The following is a 21,256-nucleotide window of genomic DNA, read 5'->3' as shown; positions in this document are numbered from 1 at the left end:
GAGCAGGAATGATGGGAGTTGTAGTCCAACATTATCTGGAGGGCATCATTGGCTACTCCTGGACAAGGGGCAAGAAAATAAGAGTGAGTTGAAAGGGTTTTGATTTCTGAGACATGCGATTTCTTTGGAAGTATTTCTTAAAATTGTTTATACATTCTTTTTTTATCCCAGTCTGTGCTCCACCAGTATATCTATAACTTCTTGGAATTTTGCAATTTCAAGAAATAGCCAGTTTTATTATAGATTAAATAGTAAACCATATCCCTGTTAGTCTGTTGCAGCAAAAACAACAGAGAGCCTTGTGGCACCTCAAAGACGAAAACAATTATGCCATAATAAACAATAAATAAATTTACAATAAATAAATAACAATAAATTCCTTAGTCATTTAGGTGTCATGGTGCTCTTTATAGTAAACCATAGTTACTAGTAATATTCTCTAGCATTTTTTTCTCACTTTGGTTACATTTGCAGAAGGAGCCAAATGTCTTCTGTAAATATAGCCTTCCCAGGCTGCAGCGATTGCATTAGTTCATCCTCCTCCTGTTTTTATCATTTATAATTAGTTGTCTCATACTTGGAAAATATTATGATGGGTGTCCCACATAAGTTCGGTTCTCTCAAACACAATTTCATCTTTCCATTTGTCATTCAGATTTCTGTTATCAGCTATCCTTGTGCAATATAAAAGATGATGTGTTAATAAGAAAAATAAACTAAGGCTGCTTATTTTTCCCAGGGACCATAGGATAGGATAGTTTGCATCTCCCTTTCTTGAGGGTAGAGAGAAAGGACCACCCTCAGCGAGGGAGGCCCTTCTTGCCACCACAGAAATCTCAGAGGCACTTGCTCTACCAAGGTCAGAGTGGTTTGGTAAATGCAAAAAGAGTGGGGGGCAGATTGGGAGTATGCCAGGGTAGATTAGGGGAGGCGTAGACCCAAAGGATCTGTAGCCTTCCCAGTCCCTCAGCATGCCCTGGAAACAGGGAAACATACATCAGTTCCAGGCTGGTGCAAGCGTTGGAAATTGTTTAAGGGGGCGGGGGTGGGGAACATCCCAGAAAGGGCAAAAGAAGAGAAAAAGAACGTTCTGCCCTCACTTCTGCTCTGCCAGTGTGAGCTAGGCAGGGCATTGGAAAAGGCGGCCCTTCCGCTTTTGGTTCTCCTTCCCTGAAAGTTCTGCCCATGTATGGCTTTAAAACATGGATGTGAGATCTCCCCAATCCCAGAATAAGATTTCCATCTAATGTTGGTGGGGCATTTTGCTGGCTTGTCGTTAACTTCCCAGCTCTCATTTTTAGCCCTTAGTTATTGCCAAAAAAAGTAATAAATCCCATAATTTGCTACAACAGAAGCATAGTTTTTCTTCTGAAGGCCCCTATGTTTACATTCTTCGTTCTGTAACTGTGTTCATCTAGAAATATTTTCATCTTAAATTAAGGTTATAAGTGTTCCTATTGATTAAGTATGACTTTGAAGAACCATGCAACACATTTGATGTGCCCATGAAAGCTTTGGAGATGTGTTTCTCTAACAGCATCCCCACATGGCAGCCCCTTTTTGAAACAAAGGCATTTCAAATGCAGTTTGTAATGTGGCACGATCAAACAGAAAAGTCAGCAGTCCTGTTGGATAGCTCTTTAGGCCCCAACCTATGAATGCATTCCTTTGGAATGTCAGCATAAATCAAAATTGATTTCTTACTTGCTGTTTATTTGTTTATTTATTTATTTATTGTACTTATATACCGCCCCATAGTCGAAGCTCTCTGGGCAGTTTACAGTAACTAAAAACATTAAAACAAACATACAAATTTAAAAACACATATTTTAAAAACAATTTAAAACACAATTTAAAAATTTAAAACAATTTAAAACACATACTAAAATGCCTTGGAGAAGAGGAAAGTCTTGACCTGGTGCCGAAAAGATAACAGTGTTGGCGCCAGGCACACCTCGTCATAAGGTTTATCATAAGGTCCCAGGGCAGATTACAACAATATAAAATTCATTATTAAAACAGTTTAAAAACAAATTACAGTTGCTGTATACTGAAGGTGCTAGATGCACTTATGTGGGGAGGGAATTGAGGGAATTCCATAGCTCAGGAGAATGGGTTGTGAAGAATGCCCTCTCCCAGGCCCCAAACTTCTGAGGGTGGTGCAACTACCAAGAAGCTCCTCCCCACCGCTGATCTTAACACCCAAAAGGGTCTGTAGCCAAGGAGGCAGTCTTTCAGATATTTAGGACCTAAGCTGTTTACAGAATTTTTATTTTGGACAGTAACCAGCTGTATAAGAAAGCAAATTTTGCCATGACTCTATAGCTGATGAAACTGCAGAATTGCAAAGATACAGCTAAATTTGTCTCCCTGCATAGCCATACACCACCGGTGACCAACTCTCCACGGGGTTGCAGTTAGTACACACACTTCCCAAAATCCAAAAGAGGTTAGTCAAAGTACCTAATTCATCTTGAGATCAATGGGACTTAAGTTAGCCATTATGTACTTGTCCCATTGAATGCTACAGGACCTAAATGCAATTAACTTTTTGTATAATTTTGAAGCAGCTTCCTCAGCACAATAATCAGAATCTACTCAGCACTGAAGCAATTAAATCAGGAAGGGCAGATAACTGTAGTAGGAAGAGACAGGGTCAGGATGGGAAAAGCTAACTGAGGCAGGAGCAAAATAGGAAAATATAGTGGAATGTGATTAGATATAATTAGAAAAAAATATAGTTAGATTGGAAAGCTTGGAAGTTACAGGAAAGTTCTCAGCTAAAAGAGAAAATTCAGTGTCACATTCAGGTAAATTTACTTAAACCTTTTCCTCTCATTGCTACTTGATGCTGTCTAGGCACCACGTGGTGATTAGAGATGTGCTATATTTATTGTTTCTATTAGTCTTCATTCTTAAAGACTACCTTTGTTTCACCACTCACGCAATACAATCACATACGTTACATTCTATGTTCATCACGCTTGCATTTTTTCTTTTCTTTAAAATGATATTTTTCTTGCCACTTGTGACAGCAGCAGAGCTTCTCTCAGTGACTGCCTTTGCTGTTTATTTTCCCTGTGAGGGCAGCCAAAAGCGATGCTCCAGTGCTGCCACTGTAAGAGCTACATCGCCATTCCCAAAATGGGTGCAAATGCGGTTAGTGAAAAATGTACCCATTCAATGCTGAACGCATTCATTTGAAAACAAATGAACATATCCCAATCAGTTTAATTCCATGCTCGTTACAAAATGAATGTTCACCCCTAGATTGTATTTTGTTAGATTTCTAGGGTGTACACTTGAGCCTGTGTGTTGTAAAGAAGCTGATAGCTACTCCAGGGCAAATAATTAAAATCTAGGTGCTTTTGTTGCATGCAAATGTCACCTTAGCACATGAGAGTGTATCAAATAGGACATTTACTATATTAAATCAATGTGTTAGAAACACCATGATCTTTACTTACATTTTGTATTACCTATATTACTTTTTAAATGTTAGATTAAAAAGTTGAGAGGTATTTAATTTCAGTCATATTTGTGCTTTGTTCTACACTAGAATATATAAGCCTTGTTAAACTATAGATGTTTTCATGCAACAGTATAAAGGCTTAATCCTGCTGTCTTTGAACATAAACATGAGTTACTGTAAAGCAAAACAGGGCATAATCATGTGGAAGCCATTAAGATCTAAAAAAATTTTTTTTTTAATATTTCTTTGCAGTGCTTTGCTGTGCGTTCTTTGGGATGGGTAGAAATGGCAGAGGAAGATTTGGCTCCTGGAAAAAGCAGTGTTGCTGTAAACAATTGCATCCGGCAACTCTCTTATTGTAAAAACGATATACGAGACACGGTTGGCATTTGGGGAGAGGTAAGAGATGTCTCGGTCGTAATTGTCTTTCCAGTTCTCTAGTGGCACCTGCTTTTTGCTGCTCTTCCCTTTTTCAAATTCAGGCAAAAGCAGCCACTGTCAGAAAGAACAAGGAAGTAAACAGCCAGTGTGTGGGAGAATAGCCTTGTTTTCGCTGGCAGAGAAAAGCAAGGTGTTGCTGAGTGCGCAATGGTGGCTCTCTCCTTGCCCAATGTGCAGTACAAGTTAAGGGCTGGAAGGCGTCTATCCAGTAATCAGAGGCCACAGTGGGTCTCTTGTTAAGAGGATAACATGGGTGCTTCCTCTTTATAAAGACATAAGAATTGCTCTCCTGGATCAGACAAATTGTATCTGTAATCCGGCTGTTTACCACTGTTGTTTTTCTCGAGAGTGTGGGGTTCAGAGATATACTGCTTCTGGACTTGGAGGGCCCATAGCTATCAGGGTACTTAGCTGTTTTCCCTTGAATTTGTTTCAAGTATTTTAAAGCCATCCACACTAGAAGCTATACATTAGTTATGCATTGTGCAAGATAGTACTTCCTTTTGACCTTTCTGGCTGCCAATTAAGTTCATTGGCTGACGTCAGTTCTCATGTTATACGAGATGGAGAAAAATCTTTTTCTTTCTACTTTCTTCATGTCATTCATTATTTTATAAACCTCTGGTATAATCCCTCCATAGTCACCTTTTTTTTTCGAAGCTAAAAGCCGCAAATAGTTTAATGGTTCTGTCATAAGGATGAAACTCCAACCTGCTGATAGCGCTGGTGGCTTTTAAGCGACCTGAACTACACACAGTATATGGCCAGACCATTGATTTATGTAAGTCTATGATTCTGTTTATATACACGTTTAGCATTGTGGTCCCCTTTAAAGGGTAGTGAAAGCTTGACATGTGACACCTGGGATACATTGTCGCTTAGGGCAGTGGTGGCGAAGCTGTGGCCCTCCAGATGTTGTTGGACTACAACTTCCAACATCCCTGACTTTTGGCCACGCCAGCTGAAGCTGATGGGAGCTGCAATCCAACAATATCTGGAGGGCCACAGGATAGCCACCCCTGCCTTGGTCCTTTCTTTCTACCAAGTAGATTGTCCATTTCTGGTTCCATCAAAAAAAAAAAAGAAAGAGAAAAGAACAACAACAAGAGCTTAGCTGGTATTTAAAAATACAGAGAACGAGGTTACTTTGCTTGTGTTTGTCAGACGTCATAAGCAGTGCTTTTTTTGTGACTGTACTCACTGGTACAGAGTATTAGCACCTCTTATTTTTGCTGCCCATGCAGCCATTTTGTGCCAGCACCCACAGCACTTTTATCAAGGTATGAGTACTGAGACCTCATTTTTTACCAAAAAAGCACTGGGCATAAGTATACATACTTGTGTGCTACACTAGGAGGTTCTGGGGGAAAGAAACACTTGGGCTCTAGTGAAGTGAAAATACACAAAATAGTACCGCTTTTTATGAAAGAAATATAGGGAGACGAGTATTTTTAACTAATGATATTACAGTTTGAATCCACTAGAGACCTCTGACATTTGGAGGTGTGCTAAGTTGGTAATCAGTCTCTTCCTAATGGAAAATATGTCCCCATGTATAGTAAGGATGAGCATGAAATAAAGGAAAGAGAACAGGATCCTATGCTGCATTTGTCATTGGGTTTTTTTCAAGAAACTTCTGTCTTTGGGAAGAAATGGTAGCTTTCTTTGCATTGTTTTATTAAGCACAACCTGCAGGGTATCATGTTTGAAATAAAACTTCAAAGAAAGCTACTAACTCAGAATGATTGGTTTCCTTTTTATTTTAAAAAAGTTCCTAGAGGAAATACAAGTCAAATAATTTGTTCCTTGAATTACTGTGTATGACATTTGAAGTTGCTCTGCATAGAGCTTTATGTAATTACAGTATATTAATTGTGCTGTTAAAAGCAAATACATTGTGGTGTGCTATATTTTTGAATCACATTTTATGTTTTCAGCACTTGTTGAAACAGAAGCAAATTATTTTCATATGCCCACAGGAAAAAATTTCTTAATATTAGATAGGAAAGACAGCAACCTTCAGCTAGAACTACATGTTCTCCCAGCAAATATAACTCAGATTGGTATCAGGGTTCTAAATTATTACCCAGGGAATCCATGCATGTAGAGCAGGTCCCTACTACAGCCAGACCTTTCACCCCAACACATGAATGGACTGGTGAGGACTTGAGTTCAGAGAGAGGAAACTAAACCCTATTCTCCACCTCATGTGATTGGAATTCCATGATTAATGAACACCCAACTAGGGCTTATGTGTTCCAAATCCACATTTGCCAAGATAATGTGCAGGGGACACCAGTTCCTAGTGACTAATGGCAAGAGGGAGGGGTGCTTAACCCCTGTAGCACCCACCAATTTCCCCTTGCAAATCCACCTACCTAAGGCTGTTTTCCCCCCATCAGACTAACTTCCTGTTTTGGATCCCAATTGGCAGGAAGAAAAGATTAAAAGTGAACAGGAGAGTGTACATTTGTAGAAGAAACGTAGTGGGTGGAGGAAATGCCTTTCCCAGTTCCAGGGTCTGTGTGGACACTCCTACAGAGTGAACCAGGCACTCCCACCAGACCATTTCCTCTGCCCTGATCTTGCCCCTGCCTCGACACATCTCAGCCCTTCCCAGGTAACCTGCAATGACACCAGGGTTGGAAAGTTATCTCCACCCCGCCACACCGGCCGCTACTGGCCTCTCCTACTCCCTAAATTGGCATAGCAAAAGGAGAAAACAACTTTTGAGTGAGGAACAGATTATGGTAAATGTTTTTGTTTTTATTTTAATTAGGGGAAAGACATGTACCTTATCCTGGAGAATGACATGCTAAATTTGGTCGACCCCATGGACCGCACTATTCTTCATTCACAGCCCATTGTAAGCATCCGAGTCTGGGGAGTAGGTCGTGACAATGGCCGGTGAGTTTGGAATATATTTATTCTATGATATTGAAATCTGCATGCATTCTAGATGACTACAGCATCCTAGTAATTAATTTTGATTTTTATCCCTTTTATCATATAGTTTGCAAAATTACATGAAGATAGGTTTTTCTCAGAACGTTTCAGTTCATCCTGTAAAATAATCTTTGCATCTTTTCCAGTTTTTTTAAAAAACAGTTACATCCAAGAAAGAAAGATGGTTGGTGTAAAGTGAAAAAAAGAAGGAAGCTCTCCAGTTTCTTTCTTCCATTAGTAACACTAGAAAGATATTTTGAAATTGTTTCTGTGGGGGAAGCAGCCACATCTCACATCCCAATAACCATTTCTCCTATGCCACTGGTGGAGAACTGGGTCTGGGCAGTAGGCCAGATCCTTATTCCCTATCCTCTGGCAGGCCAAGATTGACAGATGGCAATCCCCGCCCACCTGTCAGTCATCTGGCATCACAATAATGTCAGGCGATGCAGCATTTTAAAGCCCAAGCTGATTTCAAAGTGCTACACAAGAGCTGTTCACCACTTCACAAGCCCAGTGCTTGGGACTGATCAGCTGATCACTGGTGCTTACAGAAGCCATGTGTGCAGTTCCGCCTACAAGCTGATCATTAGGACTTTGGAAGACCCTTTTGGCTCAGCCCAGCCACCTGCCTGCACCTGGAGCACTGATAATTTGTATCAGAGGAGAGAAAAGGGTGTTTAACTCTGTCACTGCCATCACCTTTCCCCTTGAAACTCTTCCCCCCTCTGCCAACCCATCCCACCAGCTGTTTGTACTCCCACAGGGTTCCGGAATGTGTTTGAAGTAAACATGGGTTTGAAACACTGGTTGGTGTGAAAGCAGCTAGTGGGGATGGGTGAGTTTCAGAAGGAAGGAATATGTAGTCCTAGATTGATCAGATGCCCAAGAATTCCCTCTGACACTAACTTGCATTAGCATGGTTGAGAAACAGCAACAGTAGGGGGAACTCACTGTGTGAACCAAACTGAAGCTACATCTCCATCTGACTGGTAGCTGCATTTAACCCAGTGAATATCAGACATGACAAATTAATTTCTTGATTTTTTTAACATGAGAACGTAAACATACACAACTTAAAAGTGAATGTTACATGCTGACATATTAATGCAGAATAAGCAGACTTGCTAAAACTATACAAATTTTATGTGTTACGCACATGTAGAAATATGTTTCCTTTCAAAGCGTTTGGGACTGCCAGGACCCGCATTCCAGGTGAGAGGCAGACAACAAAAACAATTTTATTATTATTATTTTATTATAAGTACATAGGAAGCTGTCTTAAACTGAGTCAGAGGCCCATCTACCTCAGTATTGTTTACCCTGCGGAGTGGTGGCTCTCCAGGGTTCCTATTCTGCTTGGAGATGCTGAGGATTGAACCTGGGACCTTGTGCATGCAAAGCAGCCTGAACTATAGTCCTTATATAAGATGGATGTTTTCCTTGTAAAATATTTAGATTACAACTGTGCAAACACCCACTAATTTTTGTTGCTGTTAGTCTTACTGAATTATTTCACCTTTCTTTTGAAATTTCTTGGGTGTTTTGCCTGAAGATGAGCCTCCAAATTCATTGGAGTGCTAAGGAGAGCTGGTTGAATAGCCCTGCACGCATAGCTTGAAGCCATAACTGGTTCCTTAGTCTTGGTAAACTCTCTGGCCTGAAACTCAAGACAGATGCAGGTCTGTTGAGTCCAGCAAGTCCTCGCTGCCTCTGGGTATTTGTTTTATGAGGAAACTGAATAGAGATCCATGCAGGGATATGCTGTCTGTGGGAAGAGGCAGAGAGAGATTAGGAAGGCTGAACTTAGAATAAACTAATTAGAAGCCTTTCTAATTTTTATGGACTCCCACATATGTGACTATAGCTGTAGCTACAACTCCTTCTGGAAAGTTAGATATTTGATGATGGGGGACAAAATGCTGTTCAGCAGCAGATCTGGGTCTGGGAACCAGAATCTCTGCCATGAACAGCTGCAACATGGCAGGACAAGGAAGACAAATTGCATCAGAGAAATGCACAGTGGGAAGGATGCTCTTAGTCTTTTGCCCTCCTGCTGCTCTGAACATCAAAGAGTAGTTTTCGAAAATTTCACGTGGCCCTTCCTAGAGAAATGATTCTCTTTTGTTCGTTGTCAGGTAGGCAATAATTATGATGACTAATACAGTAACTCCCACCTCTTGAATATCAAGTTATTTGAAAGTCATTGCTATCTTGAGCTCCTTGGATTTTTTTTATCACACTTTTTTCTTGTAATAATTTATTTGGTTGGATTTCTCTTTGGAAGATGAAAAGCATTTTAATGGTACCTGACCAGATGATTTTCTAAGCCGTGTGCTAATGAAAGATTGATGAAAAACAGAGATCTACTGATGAAAGTTTAATCTAAGGGGATGTCTGCTAGTGCACTTCAGGCAGAAAAGCCTTCTGGGAGATTAATCATTCTCTCGACACACACTATGCTGTTATCTTGAACTCCAGTATTAACTTCTTTTTAGTAGCTTGGTAAGAAAATGCTCCATGATTTACTCAACTGTTTTGTTGACTTAAAATGTGTGATTATTTTACACAGTGGTAAGAGGTGTGTCTTGAATTCTCTTAATCATGCCATAAAGACAATATATTGCTGAAACTGTCTGACCCTAAGAAAACTCATAGTATATCTCAAAGTCACGGGGGGATTTTATATGTTGCATATGCAAAACTAGCTCTACTGTAAATTTGACTTGATAGTATGTGGTGAGCACATTTAAAAATGTCCTCTCTCTAGTGTTGGCTTTTATCACATTTTAGCATTGCTGATGTTCATCATGGTTAATGCTAGCCAGGTCCTTCTTAATCAGACTTTGCAAGGCTGGTTTCAAATCCTAATTCAGTAGAGACATAAATTAAATTAAAATAATAACAACAACCCTAAACCATTATTAAAGCCAAGCAGGGAAGGGAGGAGGGATTGTAAACCAGAAGATTAAAAGAGGTGATGAAGGCCTGGATGATCCCAAGAACAACTTGTAATTTGCAGTCCACATTTTGCAAGGAACCACTGCTTCATCTGTACCAGACCTTAAAGTAGAACTTTCGATTCTGTCTTTTTGACAGAATTGTGACCTAAGGGACAATCCAGTTTATGGGTCTTGTGAATTAAATTTTAGTAAATCTATTCTACCTGCAACAGCCAATGGTTATGAAGAGACTATTTGGTTGTGCATTTTCCTTTACTTTTGAATAACCTATCTGTCATAGCCATGAAGGTGCAAACTCTGCATGAAAGCAACAAAGCATTTATTGTTTTTCCCACTTAGCTTTCTGTTTTCATTAATTACACAGTGCTTATTCACTACCTAGCATTGTCACTTTTTTTCTGCTTCAACATATGCAACAAAATATTTCAGACATGGAGAGTGGATATTAGCAGGAAATGTGGAAGAGTTTTCCTGTCTGAGCTAAGATCCATTCACACACTGTTCCTTCATCTTTCTTCTCTGCTGTGAGCTTAAGTGGAAAATTTGCATCTCCCCAAATAGTTGTGATGTGTACATGATGAATCTATTCACTACCCACCACCCATACTCTATCTTTTGCTTCTCATGCATTTGAAAACTAGGTTGTAGTCCACTATGGGCCTTGCTGATTTTCTTTGTCTGCCCCACTGGGACTTTCTGTTAAAATACTGACAGGGCAGCCCTCACTTTGTCTTCCTGCTTGCCTCATGGGATTTTGTTCTCCCTTTAATATAGTGGCTCTCTTGCTACTGCTTCTCCTTTCCCCTTAAACCTTCCTTTCATGCTGACTCCTTGGCAGTTTCTGAACAGGGGTATTCCCAAGGGTTCATTGTGTACTTCCTAGGTATTCTGTATGTGCCAACCCAATAGGACTGCCTAAGAGGGAGGCATTTGAATACTGGGAATAAACGTTTCCTGGAAATGTACAAGAACTTGCCTGCATAAGAGAAAATTAAGAATAGACTGGAGTCCTGAACAGATGGGATTTTTTTACACTGGACTTCCAGGCATTTGTCTGTCTGTCCCCCCCCCCCGATTGCAATTAGGACCAGCCTGAGGTCCATCCAGTATCTGTTTCCTATCCTGTTGGTTCTGTTTGGCCCACCCCATCACAGCACTTGACACAGGATGTGGGCTTACAGATGCTTGAGGAATTCTTTCTTCGTGAATTCCAGTATGAACTAACCTGATCCCTACCTCCAGGACTAACATGTGGATCCAGGCCCTCCCTTAGCATGTGCAGGGCCCGGGGCAAAAGCATAGTTGGGGGCCCCCCACATTTGCTGCGGGTCACCATCTTGGTCTTGGCCTTGGCCAAGTCTCCGTAGGTGCGCAGGCACCAGTCCTGGAACTGCCGACCCAGCTCGCTGTCCCCGGGGTGGCTACCACTTGCTGACTGCAGCAGGAGTGGATTTCAACAAGCTCAAACATACGAAGCACTTCTAAGCACTCAAAAGTGTTTGAACATTTTATATCAATGCTAAGTGTTATTGAGATTATGGCATAATAACAATACTAAAACCTTTATTATTATTAATTGAATGTGTAACCCACCCTTCTTCCCCATGGAGCCCAGGGTGACTTTTCGATATATATATCTCAAGGTTCTTGCCACATGATGCATAGAAGTGAAATGCTGTTCCCCTTGGTCCTAATTTTATGGTTTTATTTGTTGCTCTCTTAACTGTAAGCGTTATTGTTTTCCTTGCTGTGTGCCCTTTGTTGTACACAGTTGGGAAGACCAAAGGAATAAGAAGATGGTTGCAGAAAGGAAGAGGAGCGTAAGACATAAAAAGAAAGTACAAAAGTGGGTTAAACCACAGTGATGTAATTTTAGAGTGCTAAAGAGCAGTACAGAGGAAAGGAGTGTCAGAAAAGCAGCTAAGAAAAATTACTCTGCAGGGTTAGAATAATAGGAAATGACAGTGAATAAATGTAAGTAACCAAATCTTAGCACTAGACTTCTGGTAGAGAAGAAAGCGAGGCAAGGAAATGTAACAGGGAGAAAAATGGGGAAATTAAACAAGCAACATTTTTGTTTCCTCAGACTTGGATGCTTAGTGATACGGTCCTAAATGAATTCTGGAATACAGAAAGTGAGGGCCTCCTGCAGAAACCATCTTATCAGTAGGTCCGTTCCACACAAAATAGGAATTGAACCTTTAGTGTTGTGGCACCGACATTTGGAATTGCCTCCCCTTAAATATTAGGGGCGGTCTCTGTTGTCTTTTCCGTGTCTACTGAAAGCCTTCCTCTTCCAACAAGCCTTTTAAGTAAAGAACTTTCTTAATCTACATCTGTATTGGAATTTAAAGCTGTTTTTAAGATACAATGTTTTTCTTTTATTATTTATTTATTATTTGATTTATATCCCACCCTTCCTCCCAGCAGGAGCCCATTCTTGTGTCATTGCTTGTTGTTTGCTGCCCTATGCTCCTTTTGGGAGGAGAGGAAGGGCAGGATATAATTTTATTTATTTATTTATTCATTCATTCAAAATAATATGTGAAAATAATTTCCCCCAGAAGTTCACAATGCCCACTGATGTCAGCGGAATTAGATGTTTGTGGCTCTTTGAGGATCAGATACCCTGCTATATAGTATCCAAGTTTAGCTAGCAGGGATGCCAACAGGACTTTCTGAGCCTAGTATGCTATATGTGGATTGGGCCTTCCATTTCACCTGCAGAAGATGACACAAATTAGCAGGTATTCATTCGGTTTATTACACCATGGTTTATTAACTGACAACAAGCCTTGTGCCCACCCATTTTCTTCCCTCCTTTCTTGCACAGTTTATTAAACTACAGTTTCCCATGAACACCTGAACTGGAGAAAGGATGGTTTCCATCTTTGTTCACAAATGTAGCTATTATTGAATGCCTCCATATTTATTGTAATAAAGTATTATTACATTTTATACCATTTATAAAAATATGTCAGATAATTATGGGTTGGGTAAGGGTGTTTTTTTTTAATTATGTTTGTGTTTGGCAACTTTTCCCATTTCTTTATATAATAAGAACCCTGATCATGTAAAATTGAATTTGCAGGCTTCCATTATGTTAGTAAGCAACAATTAACAGCTGAATCCCTCCTGCTGTAGTGTACTATCTGGCTGACAACCAATGGTAAACAAGTTTTGGATTGATGTGACTGTGAGACTTGCATACATCTTACTCTGAAGTGGCAAGAAGTGGAGATTGTCTTGGCAGCCCACATTGAAGCAGGCAAGATCTTGGCCCTGCACTTAAAACTATTTATTGACAAGGGTAATTTGCTGAACCTAAGCGGCTTTCTACACACAAAAACACTGAGCAGGTTAACATAAGGACATGGTTTAATAACGAAATAATAACTGGCTTAATCACTAAATAATAATAACAATTAATGTCTATCTGGAGCTTAGAATATAGTGCTTCTTTAACATCACTGTTCAGCAAAGCTACATTAATTGTTAGAAGTTTATTTAAATTCTAGGGGCTACACTAATTGGCTAGCACAGAGGTCCCTAGATAATGATTTAAACTGCTTGCCAGAATGCCATGCACATTAGCAGATAGCACCTGTAACCTCATTTGGATTGAATCCTAATGCTTTCTGAATAATTAGCTTATTATTATCAAATAGTAAGCAAGTCAAACATTCATGAATTACAACCCAGATTTCTATGGAGAATAATGTAAAAGTGCATGAAACCCAATTTCATTGTTTCTTTATGGCCCACTTGGTCCTTGTTCACATTAATGTGCCTTCAGATATCAAACGTGCAGCATATGGCCTATCATTTGGAGCCCGCCCAACTCTGGCTTGCATTCCCTACCGTCATGTCATTTTGAGAAGTTGTGGTATGCTTCTGCCTTGATTCGCATCACCAGTGCTGGCCTAAGATATTTGCTGCCTGAAGGATTTGAGGTCAAATGTTGTTCCCACACCACTAGGTCTTGCTGCACCATTCAGACACCTTATCTTTCCTTCCCAAAATGGTGCTGCTTGAAGTAGACTGCTTCACCCTACCACATGGCAGGACCAGAAGTGGTCATCACTCTGTTTCCCAACAGAAGAACATCCATTTATCTATTGCTTTAATAATCCATTATATGGGGTGCAGCAGTAGGTAACCTAGGAAAAGGTTTTGCTGAATTTAATGTCCATGTCCATATGCCTCTATACCCATTTGTTGTGCACAAGAAATCTGAAATAAAGGCAAAATAAACATTTTCCATTCATAGAACCATAGGGTAGTAGAGTTGGAAGAGGCCTATAAGGCCATCGAGTCCAACTCCCTGCTCAGTGCAGGCATCAAACTGAAAGCTTACGAAAGTTTCCTTGCCTACTTGCCTTGAAACAGTTCTTTCTCACCACAGATGACACTATGTGAGATATTTATGTATTGCTCTTGTTTTGTTTTTGTTCCCCCCCCCAAAAAAAAATTCTGATTATCCTAGTTTTTAATGATTCCCCTGGATAGGTTAGTTGTTCTGTGTCTTGCCATACATACATCATTATCATTTATTGTTATTTATTAAATTTACACAAGCACTCATAAATAAACATTCCCTGGTGGATTACAAGAAGATATTAAAAACACAATATACAGTTATTATTTAAAAACAGTAGTAAACAATAAACGACCACAACAACTTCCTTGCATAGAGGCAGCATGAAAATAATTTACACCCTGGATTTAAAACACAGTTTAAAATCTTGAGTGAATACATAATGGTGTTGCCAGAAACAAAACACATTCATAACAGGAGCATGATTGGATTCCTGCATTGAGCAGCGGGTTGGACTCAATACAGGCCTCTTCGAACTGTACTGTTCTATGATAATACTGCAATCATCAGCACTTTATTCAAATATTTAAATAATGGATGCCCTCAGATTCATCTGAATGTCTGTTGTGATTTTGTCTGATTAAAATATTTATATACAATTTAAATACATACAATGAGAGATCTGGATTATTGTTAGAAAATTGTACTACATTTTTGGAAGATAGGTACACATTCTAACTTCTAGCTCATAATCATGTCAATTATGTGTTGGCGCATTTCCATATCTGAGCTTCCACAGGGACTTTTGATTCTTCATCGTATTCAGTGCAATCTGCCCTCTGCCAATGGCTTCTTGAATTGTATTTGATGACTGGAGATGTATCTGTACGTGTCTCTAAACACTAGTTTTAGTTTTTTCATTTCTCAGCATAAAAATTCAAATGTCTAAAATTGATGCATTAGTAAGATGGTAAAAAAAGTCAATGAATCATGAAAGATTTCTGCATTAATAATGTTATGTTTTAATGAATCTGAAAAATGTTATGTTTTAGTGAAACTGAAAAATGGGCCTGCATTATATCTCCCATACAAGATTACCTAATGAAATATCATAAGTCTTTTGCATTTTAATCAAATTCCCTAAAAAAAACACATTCAATCATTTGACTATTTACCTGGCACAGTAAACATGATCTGAAGAGCAATTTTGGTAGGGAGCTCAAAGCTTCTGTTTAAAACAGCACCTTCAATACAGCTGGTATAGCACAGTGGGGAGGAGACTCTGGCTGGGTCCAGAGTCTGTGAGTTCAAATCCTGCTTGTGTCTTCTGGTTGTCAAGGGCCAGCTAAAGATCACCCCCACAGTGAGTGGCTCAGGGGTTACGTGCCCTGCCACCTGTGTAGCCGTGGGCAATCTGCACAGTCCCAAGGAGCCCAGTTGCCCCCAGCTGGCAGTTGCGGACAAGGAAGGGGCTGGCTTGTGCAGCTGTGGCAAGCTGAGCAGACCCTAGCCAGCAGGGGAGGACTAGCCTCAGAGGGAGGCAATGGTAAACCCCCTCTGAATACCACTTACCATAAAAATCCTAGTCATAGGGTAGCAATAAGTCGGTATCGACTTGAAGGCAGTCCGTTTCCACTTCAATCTGCAACTTATTTTATTGATGCTAGGCAAGCCCCTCCCCTCATGCTCAGAATGAAAACATATAATTTCCATAGGAGAAACGCACTGCTGGGTGAGAAAAAGCTTCTATCTAGTCAGGCCTTCTTTTTCCAGCAATGGTTAGCCAGTTTTGGGGGGTCTCTTCCTCTGACCATGGAGATGTGTTTAAGCTGTGAATTTGAACCTAGGGCTGTTGATTTGTGTAATCCTTTTAAAGTAATATTCAAGATCGTGTATTGGGATTAATAATACCTTGGCACATTTTCTTTCACCAACGCCCTGGCTACACACTCACAAAGGTTTGACCATAGTTCACCATCCCATATGTTAATAAATTATCAAAGAGTGATTTTTCAAGTCCACTTCACTGACCACTACGATAGGATGTAGCTTTAATCCTCAGTTCAAGCACACTGTCCTCAAATTAGATGTGAGGGAGGCAAATGGTAGTAGAAGGCCCTCCCCCAAATATATATACACACACACACTGAAATCCATTGGCTCCTGCTGAACCCTATGCTTTGGAAAGCAAAGAGAACCTATATTTTAAATATATATTTCCCCCCGTGTGGTTTGATAATCCAGTCTTACAATGCAGAAGTGGGGAAAGAAGGGATTTTAAAGGGGCAAGGTAGAACTACGTATACTGCCTCTATTGTGTCTGTTCATAGTGTGGCCACCACTTCTGCTTTGCAAAGCAAGGGCTAAGAAGGCACCGTTGCCAGAGGAGAAGCAGTGTGTGTGGGGGAGTACACTTCATCCTCTCCTCTTCCAGAATGCCCTTTCCACTGCTTACCTCCAGCTACATATGCCCCAGCAGAGGTTCCAGATTAAGGTTTCCATTGCAAACACAGATCTTCAATCTGGGCTGGAGGAAGGCCTGGAAAGGGAAAGTAGGATGCAAGGGAAGGGTTAAGAACCCTTAGCTTGTGTGGAAAGGGAGATGCAATGGGCAGTCTGCAGAGACACATGTTGGAGACACAACATGAAGTTTTGCTCTTTAAAATGCTGTAACTTTGGTTGGATCATGTCTTTGGTTAGTTTCACCTCTGACAGTGGAAAATTTTGCCCTGTTTTATTAACACCTAGTGAAGTGTATCCTTTTCCGACAAAAAGCTTATGTGGTATTTTAGTGTATCAGCAAGACAGCAAAAAAAAATATTCATGCCAAAGATCTTCAAACGACACTACTTTAAAAAAAAAGTAATAAAAATTACCTGTGTACTTTGGAATGAAGAATTAAAGGTTTTCCCATTACCCCAAATCAGCCAACTGAATGGTCCCGTGTCTCTCTTTGACATTGCATGCTATGACATCTGCCAGTGAGCCAATGGGTAACGGACTCATTTGCAAGAGTAACAAAGACCCACTGTGATAATGGAGAGCCTGAAAAAGCCAATCAAAAGGAAAATAATGCATGCTCTTTCTGGACAATTTGTACCTTAATTAGTTTCTAAACCTTCAAATGCCATGGAAGAAGCACAGGGTCTTGAACTACTCAGCAGAAAAAGTCAAAGATCACTGTTGAAAAGTTCTATGTGATCAAAAAATCAGATGCAAAGATTGTGAATGATTCCTTTGTTGCAACAAGGGTTCCCTTATCTAAGTTTTGTGGATTTCAGAATTTGAAATCTATTGAAGATAGGCAGGACAAGGAGATTGAATAGAGGCAGAGGAGGTGGAAAGTTAATAATGCAGGAGGTTAAGTGTTCACAGCCCACCATACTAGCAGACCCTCAGCTAAATAATAAAATAATAATACTTGGCCCATTCCTCTACCCTAAGTGGCTTGGGATCCAGGGATTGTGTGAGAGGAAGCCAGTCACCCAATGGGACTTGCTTCTCCCACTGCAGCCTTTGTGCCTCCTGAAAAGTCTCTCCAGAGGGTCAGAAGATACTTGGAAAAGGCCTGAGATTCCATTATTATTATTATTATTATTACTACTACTACTACATTTGTATACCGCCCCATAGCCGAAGCTCTCTGGGCAGTTTACAACAATTAAAACATTAAAAACAAATACACAAATATATGAATTTAAAAACACTTTAAAAAAAATTGAAAAACATGCTAAAATGCGTGGGAGAAAAGGAAAGCCTTGACCTGGCACTGAAAAGATAACAGTGTTGGCTCCAAGCGCACCTCGTCAGGAAGATCATTCCATAATTTGGGGGCCACCACTGAGAAGGCCCTCTCCCTTGTTGCCATTCTCCGAGCTTCCCTCGGAGTAGGCACCCGGAGGAGGGCCTTTGATCTTGAACATGGTGTACGGGTGGGTTCGTATCGGGAGAGGCGTTCCATCAGGTATTGTGGTCCCAAGCCGTGTAAGGCTTTATAGGTCAAAACCAGCACCTTGAATCGAGTTCAGAAACATAAAGGCAGCCAGTGCAAGCGGGCCAGAATCTGTTTTATATGTTCGGACCGTCTGGTCCCTGTTACCAATCTGGCCACTGCATTTTGCACAAGCTGCAGTTTCCGAACCATCTTCAAAGGCAGCCCTACGTAGAGTGCATTGCAGTAATCTAATTTAGAGGTTACCAGAGCATGGACAACTGAAGCCAGGTTATCCCTGTCCAGATAGGGACTTAGTTGGGCCACCAACCGAAGTTGGTAGAAGGCACTCTGAGCTGAGCCTCAAGTGACAGAGATGATTCTAGGAGAACCCACAAGCTACAAACCTGCTTCTTCAGGGGGAGTGCAGCCCCATCCAGGACAGGTTGGACATCCACCATCTGGTCAGAAGAACCACCCACTAGCAGCATCTCAGTCTTGTCTGGATTGAGCCTCAGTTTATTACATAAATAATATTATTAAATACATAATAGGCTTTGATGTTTTCTAGGTGCAAGAAATATTTCCCAGTTTCTGCTAAAGATTGCTTTTCTTGGAGAATGTAATCAAAAGGTTTATTAAAGGTTTTAAACTCATGTGGTCTTTTTGTTTGGTTTTAAAGCTGTTCTTTTTATTAAAAGTTATCAAGATAACTGTGCATCCCAGTCAATACAGTGAAACATCTGTGGCTGTGGATTGCATTGAAGTTTGGATTTCGTTCTTACTTTACAGCTCCAGATGTGGTTTGATTCTTAGCCAAGCTAAAGATCATATTCCCATGTTGTCAGAGTGAGAGGGTGTACACTCCTCTAATATGTTCATATTGCAACATGGGTTCTCCATAAGGATGATTGTGGTCTGAGAAGGCCAGATCACATGATCTTCCCCCTTTTTAGTTGAAAGAAGTGGAGTTCTGCACATGCAGGCATCCACAGAGTGCACTTATGTCACAATTTAATTACAACTGTGTGCACTTGCTTTTCCACCCCAAGCTGTGTGCGTGTCAAAATCAGACCATTGGCTTCAAAGAATAACAGCAAGCTAGCTGTTGATGCTTGTATATCATTCTACTCAGCCTAATTCTCTGTAAAATAAATGGTGCTCCTCTTGAGTAAGTGGTTTCACTTTGCAGCTACTTTGTGAGTTAAAATTAGTATGTTTGTCACATGTCACTGTTGCTTACTGGCTTAAGGGAAGAAACACAAGAGGAATATTAACTAGCCTGCTTAGCAGCCTTAGAAGACTTGGAGGGGATTCAAGATTTGTGAAGGACTTTGGGGGGGGGATCTCTAAAACCAGCTCTAGTGACAGAGTGAGACACTTGGCTAGGTAATGTAAGTGAAAGTTTACAATGAAAACGAACCCCCTGCTTAGCATGAGGTAGGCATCCCTTACTGAATGTGGGACCCCTGGCAATAACAACAAAACCTTATGACAGTCATTCTCGCAATGAGTCTCTCTTAGTTTTTGTCAGATTGCAATATCTGGGGTTGTAAATCATCTTTGTTTATAGAGTATTCAGATTAGTAATTAGGCTCTAGTGTAGCTGTACAGTACTTAAGGTTTCTTTTTCAGCACTGGGAATACTTGCATTTGTTAAATAGTAAATCTATTTTAGCAGTGGGAGAAATGGAGAGAAACAATTCAATAGATTCTCTGCTCCAAGAAGAGAAAGTTTCTCAGAGCATAGCTATAGGCTACAGCCAGCCAGTGGGGGGTGTTAGGCTTTGGTCCTGAACAATGGTGAACCATTTACGTGTTCCAAATTCTGTTGTAGCACTGTCCTAAAAGAAAGACATGAACTAATATTTTAGAAATCAGACAAAATAATAGAAATCAGTGGCCTGGTTAGCACATCACATTAAATGATGGGTAATGCTTAATTATGGTTTTAATGTGAACAAGCATGCTGCTCAAAAGTCCCTGCTTTACTTGTCCCCCACTCCCAGCTATGCCAGGAGCAACAAACCACAAGCCTTGGCTTGCAGCGTCCTCCAGACCGAGGTAGCGATTTGTTTCTCTCCGAAACAAACCACAAGCTGTAGCCAAGGTTTGATCTTGGCTTACCTGTTGCAGTTTGTTTGGGGAAACAAAGAACGAATCCAGGTTCAGGTTACACACAGCAATCCATAACCAGGAGCAGGGAAGGAGTAAAACAGGGACTTTAGAACAGTGTGCACCAGCATGCTGCTCATTCATATTAAACATTAACTGTAGTTTAATGTGTTGTGCAAACACAGCCAGTATTACAGCTGATCTTTAACAGATTTACTTGGAAATAAGCCGGTTCGTATAGTTGAGGACCCAAACATAACCATATTTGGAAATGCGTGGGACTCACAACACAGCCAGAATGGATGGCTGTGAACCAACACATGGCATCCATGATTTTTGCAATTGTAATGGCTCCAAAAATAGAATAGTGCAGTGGGTACCAATGTTGTTGTTTTTTAAGTGAATGTCTGTATAAGTCCCAGTCTTCTTGGTGGGCACTTACTTGCTGCTGAATACCAATATTCCAAAATGGATGGAAGGGAACAAGGACATAGAGAGTATAAAAAATGCACACTTACCCTGAAGAAGCTATGATGCATCTCAGCTGAGCAAACACTGGTCTGCTTGCAAACTTCCTTGAGCAGCCAAGCATAACTGTTGTGGACTGATATAGCACTTTATATCATGCCATTTTACATTAAATATAATTTAGGTCACTTGTACCATTTGCTGATATGCCCTAAGTATCTTATGACTGAGCACTGAATTTCTTTTAAAACATGTAAACATATGTGCAATTTTTGTCACTACACAGCCCAGTCCTAACTCTTTGATGAGTGAACTTCTATGATACATTAAAAAGCAGTGACTGTCATTTTAGCCCACAAGGGAAAAAAAAATCCACATTAGGGCAGTACTTTTATTTGGCCAACCAAAACGTCACAAAATCAAATACAAGCTTTCAAGTTTTCCAGAACTCTTAGTTAAAGTAGCTCAGGTGTTGCCAATCTGGTGCCTGTAGGCACAATAGCACCCACAAAGGCCTTCAGTGGACCCCTGGCAGGTGGTCCAGACTCTGAGCTTTCATGCCCCCTCCCTGACTAGTTTCCGCCGGACTCTGAAGACCTGGT

At 40.4% G+C, this 21,256-nt stretch overlaps 1 protein-coding gene across 15 annotated transcripts in view; it reads left to right on the top strand.

Annotated features, from left to right (window-relative positions):
- The window catches only part of APBB2 (amyloid beta precursor protein binding family B member 2), a 250,482-nt gene that overhangs the window by 190,812 nt on the left and 38,414 nt on the right, over nucleotides 1-21,256 (top strand). For all 15 annotated transcript variants that reach the window (XM_061585504.1, XM_061585495.1, XM_061585494.1 and 12 more), the window contains 2 exons: nucleotides 3,725-3,871; nucleotides 6,693-6,820. In XM_061585504.1, the coding sequence (XP_061441488.1) occupies nucleotides 3,725-3,871; nucleotides 6,693-6,820 (275 nt within the window). The remainder of the gene's footprint in view (nucleotides 1-3,724; nucleotides 3,872-6,692; nucleotides 6,821-21,256) is intronic.

The sequence above is a fragment of the Rhineura floridana genome, chromosome 9 (genome assembly GCF_030035675.1).
Source record: "Rhineura floridana isolate rRhiFlo1 chromosome 9, rRhiFlo1.hap2, whole genome shotgun sequence".
Classification (NCBI taxonomy): domain Eukaryota; kingdom Metazoa; phylum Chordata; class Lepidosauria; order Squamata; family Rhineuridae; genus Rhineura; species Rhineura floridana.
Note: the sequence above shows the minus strand (reverse complement) of the source record. Positions and strands in the feature narration are given on the sequence as shown.